This window comes from Camellia sinensis, chromosome 3 (assembly GCF_055761805.1).
Source record: "Camellia sinensis isolate YWXY chromosome 3, ASM5576180v1, whole genome shotgun sequence".
Classification (NCBI taxonomy): domain Eukaryota; kingdom Viridiplantae; phylum Streptophyta; class Magnoliopsida; order Ericales; family Theaceae; genus Camellia; species Camellia sinensis.
Window position 1 is genome coordinate 81733424 of NC_138963.1, and position 12877 is coordinate 81746300.

The 12877-nt window shown below is 36.2% G+C and overlaps 1 protein-coding gene across 1 annotated transcript; it reads right to left on the reverse strand.

Annotated features, from left to right (window-relative positions):
- Nucleotides 1–8254: 8254 nt before the first annotated feature.
- On the reverse strand, nucleotides 8255–11668 carry LOC145821636 (protein FAR1-RELATED SEQUENCE 6-like). The gene is made up of 6 exons (XM_082918176.1): nucleotides 9461–11668; nucleotides 9299–9379; nucleotides 9133–9198; nucleotides 8948–9029; nucleotides 8740–8801; nucleotides 8255–8377 (listed from the first exon to the last, which is right to left on the reverse strand). The coding sequence occupies exons 1-6, from the start codon at nucleotides 11666–11668 to the stop codon at nucleotides 8255–8257; spliced, it is 2622 nt and encodes an 873-aa protein (XP_082774302.1).
- Between the last annotated feature and the right edge of the window lie 1209 nt (nucleotides 11669–12877).

A 12877-nucleotide genomic window follows, 5' to 3' on the forward strand; every position in this document is an offset into this window, starting at 1 on the left:
TGATGAAATGATTCAAGTTTCCAAGGTCACCACTTCTCTTGATCAATTCATGAAAGGGAAAAGGTTAGAAGCATAGTTTGTTGCATTTATTGAAGTTGCACACTTTGATTCACAAGCCATCATGCAATGAAATTGCTTGAGTTAGTGGTTTGTTACTTCTCCTTTGATTTGTTCATGAAAAGGAGGGGTGAGTTGTGCAGACAACCCTAGAGAATACCCTGTACATGCTCTGTTTGTCCTTTGTTGCAACAAGGTGAACTGGGCAGCAGTGGCCGGTAGACCACCTTTGATGGCCGACATCCCTCACCAGTGGCCGGCCGGCCACTAATGGAAAATTCAGCAGTGTGTTCCTTTGGCGGAGTAGAGCCATTCTGGAAGTGAGCAACAATGTATGTGTTCTATTGTGCAACAGAGGCTCTCTAGAAGCAAAACAGTGGCTTTTCGGGTGGAAATCGAGCATGCGTATGAACATTCCTTGCTTCCCGAGGTGGAGTAATTAGTTTTTTAGCTTACTTACTTCTTTTAATTATACTTGTGTTGTAATTATTTAATTAGCTAAAATAGTTAATTAGTTGTGAGTTAATTTATTTCATTTGGTTTGTAATAGTTAATTAATTAACTTAGCTTAAATAGTTAGCTAGTTAGTTTATTCATTCGAACTCTCCTTCGTGAGAGCATAATGTTGTAATAATGTGTCTTCCAACCCCACGTCTTTCTCCCTTTTATTTAACTGCTTATGATGGTTAGTATAGGGACATCATGTTTAAATTAGCATTCTTCATGTTTGCATCCACTTGTATTGCATGCACCGAGGCTCGGTTCATCATTCCAACTGCGTTATTAGTTTAATACTTATTTGAATACATGCTTAAACCACATGCTATCAATTGATTCATATGCCATGTTAAGTAGCCGAGCCTATTTTAGATTGCATATCGCATGTGTTACATTAGTCATATTGCATATATAGTTAGAAATCATGTATTTTTTCTAACTCTCTTATGTATTTTTGGCTTGCAGTACGAGGTGAGCCTTTACTTGTTTTAGCATATTGCATGAGTATGATTATTTCCATGTCTAGTATGCTTACCATGAGACTAAGTGCTTAATTGATATACTTGCTTGTATGCTTGTGGATGAAGGCTAATTGCTTGAATTGGAATAATTTGAGCCATGCACATTTAATCCCACTTTTCAAGTGGCAAATTCAAACTTTTTTTAGAAAACAAACATGACTCAAGCGTTCCAATTTTTGCAAGTTAGTCTATACTTATATGTGCGCATCACATAGTAATGCTAGATTAATAACCATAACAAGAACGTATAATGCAAATAAGATTCATATCATGATTAGTAGTGTCATGACCCGAACCCGCCCCCATGGGTTAAGGACATAACCGGCCAGTAATCCTGAGATTACCTACGGCTTCAAATCAAATCAGACATAACTCATCAGAGTAAAGGAGCCAAACGGAAGCAAAATTTAAAACTTTGTCCATAGAAATGTGCTTACATGGCACGTCATAACAAACCATACATACACGCATTAATAACTCACATCAAAATATGTACTAATACAAAGCTCTGTACATATAGGATCTATCAAGTCTAGGTCAGCCAATCAAACTATATATATATATACAACATAAACCAAAGTCCTCGCCAACATGACAAAATAGAAAGATAGCAAAAGGCGAAGACGAGTCTCGTGCGTGAGACGTAAGGCTGACTCTTCAAAACCTTGGTTGTTCCATACAAACTTCACTAAGGCTGGTTTGGACCTCTCTTGGCTCACCTACAAACACATGAATGAGCGTGAGCGAAAACCCAGTGAATAATATCATATAAAGAAGTTATACAGACGGTATGTAGAACAACATGCTTCAAACGGCCTTGGGCCCAATTCGTATTTCTATTAGCATATATAAATACAAATTTAAGTCAAGTGACTGCGGTTCCGAACACATCATACGACCTTAGGCCCAATTCGTCCGTGTCATACTGGCCTTTGGCCCATTTATCTTTTATTCAGATCAAACTGGCCTTTGGCCCATCCATTCTTTCATTCAGATCAAACTGGCATTTGGCCCATTCATTCTATCATGTCAAACTGGCCTATGGCCCATTCAAACTTTCATGTCAAACTGGCCTATGGCCCATTCAAACTTTCATTCATGTCAGACTGGCCTCTGGCCCATTCATTTGGCATAACAAATATTGTCCACCATTCAAATTAACAAACTTATAAACTTACATAGAAGTAAGCAATTGGACAACAACATATTTCAGATATCTTTGTCAAGATATTACTCACTGTGATCGGTTAGTTGATTTGCCCTGGAGCTTAACCCTACACATCACACAACACATATGGGTCACAAATGATTCAATCTGTTCTTTAATTCATATATTCCTCTTTAGGCTTTATTCTTATCCCTTTAATTCATTTACAATGCTTAATGCATGCCTAAGAGTACTTAGAAGTGAAAGAGAATGGAAAACGAAACACAGAATGCACTTTCAAAATTTTCAGAAACAGGGTCCCCGCTCGAGCGTGGACTTCCCCGCTCGAGCGGACCCATGAGGTCTGCAAAAGTACTGGCTATGTCAATTTTACGCTCGAGCTCGAAGTCTGGTGCTCGAGCGGAAGGCCTCACTACATGGCTCCCCGCTCGAGCGTGAACTTCCCCGCTCGAGCGGACATCCATGTCTGCAAAAATACTAGGAACACGAATTTTCCACTCGAGCGGCACTTCCCCCGCTCGAGCGGACATCATAAATTCTAGGTTTTCCAGAATGATTCTTGTGCTCAAATTCATCATTCCAACCAACATTTCTTGCATATTATGGCTCAAACTTCATATATACATGTACTCACATGGTACAAACACCAAATTACAACACAATGAAGCTCAATTCCTTGAATTACCTATATGCATGTTCCAAATTACACCAAACTTGTTTCCATCATAACAATTCCATGTATTTAAAACTTATATTCTCATGGATGGTACATGCATGTGGGATACAACTTCTATTCTCAACTTAGATGATGAAAAGATGGTCAAAAACATGAGCTTCAACTAAAAACTTACATGGATCATACATTTTGTACTCAAACATGCAAATTCAAAGAAATTACACGCATGCATGCATACATTGATCTTCAATTCAATATGATCAACTCAATCTCATTTCAATTCTTACTCTTGATTACCCAACTAGCTTGAATACACAATTTACAAACTTATACTTTTGAATTCATGCTCACTTGCTTACCTAGAGGTTTAATTCTTCCAATCTATAGCAATTTCTCGAGTAATCTTCAAGATTTCTAAGCTTCTTGAGCAAACACTCAATTCCCTACGCTCTCTCCCTCTAATTCGCCTCTCTCACACTCAAGAGCCCAAAATCAGCCAAAATGAATCAAAAAGAGAGAGATTGAGTGTATATGGCCCTTTATATAGCCCCACTAAGTCAATTCATCAACATTAAATAATTGAGCACTTAATTAATCGTTCTGAATCTAATTATTTTGATTCGGATCAATTTTCAATTAAATTTCACTGTAGGTTCTAAAAATTACACTAATCACAATGGCGTAATTGATTTCGGGTTTCGTAGCCGATAAGGCCTTCAATTTAATTTCCAAAGCAGATAATCAAACAGATATTCCTACGGTGAACAGGTAGAAATTCAAAACCACATATTTTCACATAATGGCATACAAAATCATATCAAACACATAATCATATTCATATTAAGGACCAATTAGCCTACTACAGAACAGGGATATCACAAGTAGAGCCGATCTTTGATCGAGAGAGCGAGGTTGCTCGATTCATGGCCTTCCCCTCTCGTACGTAAGTTCCCGAGCCGAGACAGTCTTGGTGATGATGGACACGTGACCTTTGGCACGAGTCATGGGTTTCCTAAATTTTCCCAAAATAAAACATTTAGGTGGCGACTCTGTATCTGACAAAGCAGTCTATTTTTGGCAATTTGATTTAAAATCAATTTTCCAAAAGATTCGCCGAATTTGAACTCTTTGGTGTTTATCTATTTCACATTGCACTTATGGAATCAGATTCGGAATCTCAGGAATCCAATACTGTAGGGTTTTTTCGACTTCTGAAAGGGGGCGCGAAAAAATTGGGCTACACTACTATACTAAATAGTGTTTCTAAAATTGTAAAAGGCGGTCGTCCCTCTTTCCTCTCTGGGTCCATCCTTATAAAGAGAAATGATACCTATACCTAATTTTTTATACTCACAACACAAGGATGTGGTATGAAATTATGTGATCCCAACACTCATGTGAGTGTAAAAAAATGAGGTATACCTAGTGTTATTGAAAAAATAATAATAATAAATAAATAAAAATTGATGTTAAGAATATAAAATTGAACCACATAATGGGTCACAGAAGGTGTAAAAGTGGACTATAATTTATTTAGGGTGAATTATATTAACAGTCCTATATTTTGGGTTTTGTGTCACTTTAATTCTTAACTTTTTAATTGTGACACATTTGACCTTAAATTTTGAATCTTATTTCAAATAAGGACAATTGAAAATACCATTGCTCAATTTTAAGGGCAAAGTTGTCAATTTGATAAAATATAAATTAATTTGACAAAAATAAATGTCAAAAAAATATTTTTGAATTTTTAAATATTATTTCTACTCACTAAAGATAAAATTATGTAAAATTGATAAATTTTTTAGATATTTATTTATTTTTATTTTTACCAAGTTAATTTTTATTATGTGTTTGGATAATGATCATGTAATGAGTGATTGTTTTTATTTTCATTAAAGAATAATGACTTGGACTCCCTTTTTTACTCACCCCCTTGACCCCCTCTTCCCATGATTGGTCCTTTTTTCTTTTTCTTTTCTTTTTTTTTTCCTTCTCCTCCAATCACCACCCGCCACGTGTGTGTGGGGGTGGTGGGGGTGGTGATTGGAGGGGGTCTCAATCATCACCCTTTATTTAATATGGACCCCTCCATAGGTGGGTTTAATCCCAAACTTTCATTATATTTTTTATGAATCATTTTGTAATTTATTTTGTGTTCTTAGTTATTGAACAAGATCATGGTTTCAATCACACAATAAAATAATAACTAAGAAATAAGTGCATGCACAAAACATAGGATCTGCAAAGTTCGGTGAGATACCTACCTACGTCAACGCAGAGAAAATATTAAAATTCATTATATACAATAAGGGATTCAAAATTGGTCCGTAGCTCGAAAATTGAAGGGCTCGAAAGGCTCGAAATTAGAAATTTCTCTCTCCTCTCGCTTTTTCATCTCGTCTCCCCTCTCCGTTTGGCAATGAAAACAACTCCATTTTTCTTTTCTTCATAGCTCGAAAGAAATCAGAAAGAAATCATCCATCCGTCTCTCGATATCTTCCCTCTCCTCTCGATATTATCCGTCTCTCCTCTCTATCTCTTCACTCTGGCCTTCAAGGAGTACGAAGGAAGACGCGACGGGGGACGATGGACGAGGAGACGGTGGACGAACGACGACGGGGAGGATGGAGGACGAACAAAGAACGACGATGGAGGACGGAGGACGAATCTGAGGTACAAATTAAAAATCGCAAAGCTAGGGTTTTACATTTGGTTTCAATTTTTTTAGAACAGAGTCGATTGGGAGTGTTTGGGGTTGGATTTTTGATGCAATCTGTGTTAGGGTTTGCGATTTGGCTTTAATTTGTTCAGGAGGTTCCGCTTCTACCACTCTTGTTCTGTGTTGGTTACCTATTGCGTTTTTATAATTTCAAAAATTGACAAACATGAATTTCAAAAAGCCAAAGTAATGGAAATTCTGAAATTCATACAACATACACAGGTTCAAAAGGATAATCCTCGTTTCAAAAATAGTATAATCAAACCTGGAAATTCTGTTAGAACAGCTGTTGAACATGAATTTCAAAAATAGTATAATCCTCATTTTCACTAACATGAATTTCAGAATTTGGGGCCTATGAATTTCAGCTGTTGAACATGAATTTCATACTCTTGTTCTCTGTTAGTTATAATACTGTATCAAAAATAGTATAATCCTCGTTTTCACTAACTACTGTATCAAAAATGGTTATATTCCTTGAACTAAATCTGACTGAGTTGAGTTATTCCTCCAATTTATGAAAATGGCCTCTCCAGTGGAGGCAATTGGAGGAAAATGAATTCATGTAACCATCTCCACTTCATGAAGACTATGTCCTGTTGAGTTAGAGTGAAGACTAAAAATAGAGTGAATTCATGTGAATTCATGTTACCATTTCCTAAGTCATTAATACCCAATTTGAAGGAAGGTCAGCTATAATAGAAAAATAAAAGGAAATTTTTGTAGTTATTCTTGAATTTGGAGGCTTGCCATTGAAGAAAACTGCTTGAGAATTGATTTAGCATCTTTTTCTAATTTTAGTGAAGACTAAAAACTGCTTGAGAATTGATTTGGGAATGATGATTCAAGATTTCCTTGAACTAAAAACTGCTTGAGAATTCTTGAACTATTCAATTCAATTGTTGGTTATGGAAATCTTGTCTAAGGGCTGTCTTTTGTTTTGATTAGTTGTAGGATAGAAGCAATCCTTTTTTCTTAGTATTTGACTTGTTGCAAACCATATAGAGAATTTGGGTAGTAAGGTGAGAAAAAGAAGAGAAATGATTGTATTTTTTCACTATCATAGTTGGATGGGTAATAAAGCAAAACATATGAAAGAGGGACATGATATGACTGAGATTTTTTTTTATTCCTTTTGTAATTTAAGGGTAAATCTTGGTAATATAAATATTTTATAACTAATCAACTTGTTTCCCAGCAAATCTCACCACTTTTGGTGAAAAATGAAATGAGCTAAGCAACTCCAATACTACTATGCATTTTGCCTAGTTGTGCATAAAAAAAATGATATATATGCAACATAAAAAATAATATTTTTTTCATGGCATGACACATAAGTTCTTATTTGTGATGTAGTTGTCGATGTGATATTTGCAAAACAGTAATATCTTTTAATAAATAAATAAATTACTTTGCACAAAGTTTGAGGGGACATTTCTAAATTTGTCTATTGCATAAGACTAGCAACCTCCATTTATCAAATTTAAGTCGTGTAATAAAAATAAAATAAAACAAGACTTGTGTTGTGAGATTGATGTCTAGAGCAAAGGAGTAGATAACAGCAAGCAACATAATGGTGGGAATACACATTTGCTTAGCATTAGAAACTAGCTACATGTGGAGAGTGAAATTAAAAATAGGCAAAATGCCTCTTGTGATAGAGAGAGCCTATTGAAGACACAAAATGGAGCTTCACTAGCAAAAATGCCTAGAATGCTTATTTTGCCTCTTGTCTTGGAGTTGCACTAAATAAGATAGTTCTCTATCCCCATTTCTCATGACCCCTCATTTCAGTTATAAACCAAACATGAAAAGAGTTCACTTTGTCATTATTTCTTTTCTTATCATTTCTCATCAAGTCACTGCATCCAAATAGAGTGTTAATGTCATTGTGTAAGTGGACCATCTTTGTGGCTTTGTTGTTTTTTGAGAGTTGTTGTTCTGTCTTTTTCTGCTAACTTTTCTCTGTTATTTATCATATCATATTTTTCTAACTTGAGCAGACTTTCTGACGACTTTTTGTTTTTCATGAATCAGGATTCTAATTATTTTTGAAGGTGATCTAGCACATATTGCGGCCTGCCATGTAAAAGAAAAAGATTTTGTTTATATAGATGATGACGACGATGACGTTACGTCCACAATTCGTGCCAATGCTGGACCTCAGACAGATTCAAGTACTGCAGAAATTAATGATCTAAGGAGAAGGAATGACCTGATGGACATAACAGTGTCTAATATGAATGTATTTTAATTAATTGTATTTTAATTTATTGTATGAAGGAATGACCTAATGGACATAACAGTGTCCACAATTTGTATGAATGTATTTTAATTTTGTTGGTTGAATGAATGTAGACTCTGTTAACAGTGTCTAATATTTAATACAAAATTTGGTCTATTGTTTGAACATAACAGGTACTCCAATAATCTGTGTAACACATGAATGAATGAATGAACTTGTTTGTTTGAACATAACAGGTACTCGAATAATCTGTGTATGAATGAATGAATGAAATTGTTTGCTTGTTTGAACATAACAGGTATGAATGGATGGGCAGATGAATGAAAGAACTTGTTTGTTTGTTTGAACTTGTTTGTTTGTTTGAACTTCATTGAACTTCGAGTAAACAACCCATATGGTTGCAGCCCATGGCCAACCATTGAAGTGCAGCAAAGAACAATGATGCAAAATGAACAATTGATGCAAAATGAACAGTTCGCTGCTGTTGTTCCTGTGGATATGGATACAATTGCCGATTGATATAAAATGTAAGCCAACTCCTGTACAGGTCAGAATGGACTCATCCATGAATTGACATAAAAAATTAACACCATGTGCCGGGTTGACAAAGTAAATTTGCTACAGCAGAATAGAAAGACTTCTTTTTTGATCAGCAAAATAGAACTTCATTGACAAAGCAACTCTATTGAATAATCACCCTAACACAAATAATCAGCAGCTTCACTCCACCAGCTACAGCAGCATCAGGAGGCATAAAGCAACTAATGGACACACAAATAATCACCCTAACACATTCCATCAAAACAACATATCAACAGCAGCAGAGTAACTCTATTGAATAATGCAACCAACCAGAACAACATACACAGGTTCAAAATTTCCAAGTTCACTCATTAATGGTCCATGTTCAACAGCTGAAATTCAACAAATTCACTGAACATACAAAGTCAGTCATACTCTTTCAGTCAACATACATAGGTTACAATTACCACTTCGAAACTAAAAAAAAATGGATCCCCGTCGATGTTCAAGTCAACAAAATTTGATGGTACTATCGAACTTTGACTGGTAATATTGTTGAGCATTCCAGCTTGAGTATGAGATGTGCTTCCAATGTCATCCCCAATTGAACTAACTGGTGCCTGTAAAAATAAAGTAAATATTAAAAAAAAATCCACAAACATATTTACCAATATCAACCGATAACAAACAAAGTCCAATATATTAAGTCCGTTCAACACATACCGGTACATACATACTGTCTACTATGGCATCCATAGAAGGATAATAGTAAGGTTCATTTGGCGGCACCTAATAATGAAATAGTAACACAAATGAATTAGTAATTTCAAGCAATAAAATTAAAAGCCAAAAATGTTAACACCAAACAACTTTTATATTTAACGCGTACCGATTCATACATAGTGTGTTGCACGCCTCCCGTACAAGGAAAGCTTAACTTACGAGGTTCACCTTGACGCACCTTTTGACCCTATAGCACAAGTTCATTGATGAATATTTGAAGTTTAACAAATTTGGCTATATATGATGTAGTGCGGAATGAAAAATGTACCGGATTATCCTTCTTATTTTTTCCCTTCAACCGATTCACTATTGCATCAACCTTGCTAACCTTCCGTTTCGTACATGGACGACCTCTTCTTCGAGCAACCAAAGGACTGAGCACCTTGCGAGTCATGCTTTCTTTTCTAGTATTGATACGAAGCGGACTTTTTGGTGAAGTATGGGAAGGTGGTAAAGTAGTACTCGAAGGTGGTAAAGTACTAGTACATGGCACATTACTCGCACTACTTGATTGAACTGTTCTCACTTCATCCTTGATTTTCATCAACCCAAGTTGAATCACTTTGTGTTTACCATCATCATTGGTAGCAAGTTCTAGAATCTCATCCAACGTGTTGTGATAGTTATCATGCAACTTTGGATGTAGAGAAGAGCCAAAGTTAGTATATGTGGTTGGAATGCATGTGTAGCCTCTTTCCAAGTCTTTTCTCCACCTCGAAACAATGTATTTATTTGGCACCTCATATATGGATCTCTCAATGAGCACACAAAGTGAATGGGCACACATAATACCTCTAAACTCAAACAACCGACACATACATTGGAGCTCACATTCAGTTGAATTAAAATACATAACAAATTCCACTTTCTTCATCCCCTCACCCACAACAACAGCCTCCCTCACATGATAGGTACAAATTGCGCCCTCCTCTTTGATAAGATTTGCACGACAATACACTAGACGCTTCATTTCTAGTTGAACTTCTTTAAATTTTGAATTAGTGTAAGCTGCACGAAATTGCTTCTCCAAACGATACACCGTTAAGCAATCATACGATTTGTTACGAGACTTAAAATCTGCATTTGTCTCCTTCTCTACCTTACTTCTTAACGCATTGTCATACTGCTCAACAAATTGCTTTAAGGTTGTCTTGGAGTTCACATATCCATCAAAGAATGCATTCATACTCTCACTTCGTTGTGTAGTTGACATGCCAGCCCAAAATATGTCTCTAACATAGGCAGGAATCCACCTATGTCGCTCATGGTATAACACCCTCAACCACTCGTTATCATTCAAATTGAAATTTTCAATCATTGCTTCCCAGTATTCCTGAAATTCATCTTTTGTGAATGAATCATAAACTGCATTACTCAAAGCAACCTTGATGGACTCATATTGCGAATATCCTCGCAATTTCTCCGGAATTTTCTTCATAATATGCCATAAACACCAACGATGCCAAGCCTGTGGGAAGACAATTTCTATGGCATTTTGCATAGCTCTGCACTGGTCAGTTATTATCGCTTTTGGAGGCGCATCTGACATACAACTTAACCATTCTTTGAAAAGCCAAACAAATGTCTCCGTGTTCTCATTACTTAACAACCCACAACCAAACAAAATTGACTGACCGTGGTGATTAACTCCTACAAACGGAGCAAACGGCATATCATATTTGTTTGTCAAATAGGTTGTGTCAAAAGAGACAACATCCCCAAATGCTTTATAAGCCGCCCTACTCCTTGCATCCGCCCAAAACAAGTTTCGCATGCGACCATCTTCATCAAGGTCAATTGCCAAATAGAAGTTCGAATTTTGTTGTTGCATTTTATTAAAATAAAATGTAACTGATTCAGCGTCGCCTACCCCAAGTCTCAATCTTCTAGCATTTTGAATATAATTCCTTGCATCTTGTTCATCAAACGTTAATGCCTCATATCCCCCCGCTTCAACAACTATGGAATGAAAATTCCTAGCCACCCCAATCCCTGCTGCATCGTTAACTTCTAGTCTCCTCTTCACCGGAGTAAGAATCCTCTTATTCATTGGAAAATGCCGTGAGTCACTCGGAATAAAATCATGAGTGTGCTCAAGCACAACCGTGGTTAACTTATATCTTCCATCTTTTTGTAGAGTGGCTCTAACCCTTGCTTTACAATCTATTTTTGATGACAAAGATGGTTCGAGGGGATTTACTTTTGATTTTTTTGTTCTATTCCGCGCCCGAGTACATTCAATTCCAAAGTACTTTACTTCCCCATCCCTCGTTACATTTTGTGTTCTATAAGATATAGCAAATCCAAGTTGTTTCGCATATTTTGCATAAAATGTGTGTACTTCTTGCTTGGAGATAAAACACATCCTCTTCTTCGGTTCTTCAACTTCACCACTCTTATTAAATTCAACATTGTTATCTTGTTCTTCAACTTCCTCACTCACATTGAATGAATTATTCATTGAATCAATATCCATTGTAACTTCAAAGTGGGTACAGATTCTTCTCAACAAAGTAAGTGACTTGATGCGGAGTGCCCTTCAATGGAACCTGATTATAGAAAACATACTTTCAAGTAAGTGGACCACTGCCAAAATGACAATCTATATAAAAATACCTTGTTATGAGCATTAAAGTATAACAAGATGAAGCCATTGAATTGTAGTTCATAACAAGGAACTTATGAATCTGTTCATTGAATTAATTTATACAATGAGTTATGGTGTTTATAATTTTGTGCAGTGAATTATGGTGTTTATAACATATCATTGAATTTTGTAACAATATATTTCATAACAACAACAATGTGAATTTTGTTAATCTTGTTAAATTTTCATGAAGTTCCTTTTAAATTTTCATCAACAACAATGTTCCTTAATAGCACCAGATTTCATCAACAGAACATATTTTTCATCAACAATAATGTTCCTTAACATGTTTTGTACAGCAGCAGCAGATTTCATCAACATCTTGAATTAATGTTCCTTTTTAATTCTGTACAGCAGTAGATTTCATCAATACAACATTTTTTTTCATCAACAAAAAATAACCCATTTCCTACCAGTTTAACAGAACATATGGATTTATAGTTTGACAAAAGGTGGGAAAAGGTGGGTGTGCAAAAGGTGGGAAAAGGTCAAAATTCGGCACGCACATGGATTGAGCAATGTTTCCTACTAGTTTAACATCAAGATTCGGTGGGTGATTGCTCAATGTTTCCTACTAGTTTAACATCAAGATCATACCACATTAATTTTTATTTCACTCACCTTTCGGCACACACATGCAGCGGCGGCGGCACCTTTCGCACACACAGCGGCAGCAGCCTCGTCGGCGGTACTAGTAGAAGCGGCAGCAGCTTCGTTGGTGACACCCTTTCGCACACACAACCTTGATCGGCGTCCTCTCTCTCACTCTCTATACTATGTTCTTGTTTTTCTTCTTTTTTTTTTCTTGGAAACGAATGTCTGAGTTTGGTAAGAATTACCTGTGTACAAAGAAGAAAAGGTGGGTGTGCAAAGAATGATCAAAATTCGGGCCTTTCGACCCTTGACCTTTCGAGCTACGAAATAGGATTGTAAAGGATTATAAGAACAATGGGCAAATTTTTGGGTTTGGGCCTCGACCCGCTACTTCCGTCGAAGGCACTTTTTAGTACTTTAAGGATTGGTTTGACAACTTAAAAA

What these genes read in the sequence shown, in the direction of transcription:
- LOC145821636 (XM_082918176.1), bottom strand. Translation starts at nt 11,668, where the DNA reads ATGGATATTGATTCAATGAATAATTCATTCAATGTGAGTGAGGAAGTT. An exon ending in AACACACTATGTATGAATCG is followed by an intron (nt 9,199 to 9,298) that starts GTACGCGTTAAA and finishes TTTCATTATTAG; the next exon opens with GTGCCGCCAAATGAACCTTA. An exon ending in CAACAATATTACCAGTCAAA is followed by an intron (nt 8,802 to 8,947) that starts GTTCGATAGTAC and finishes GTTGAATTTCAG; the next exon opens with CTGTTGAACATGGACCATTA.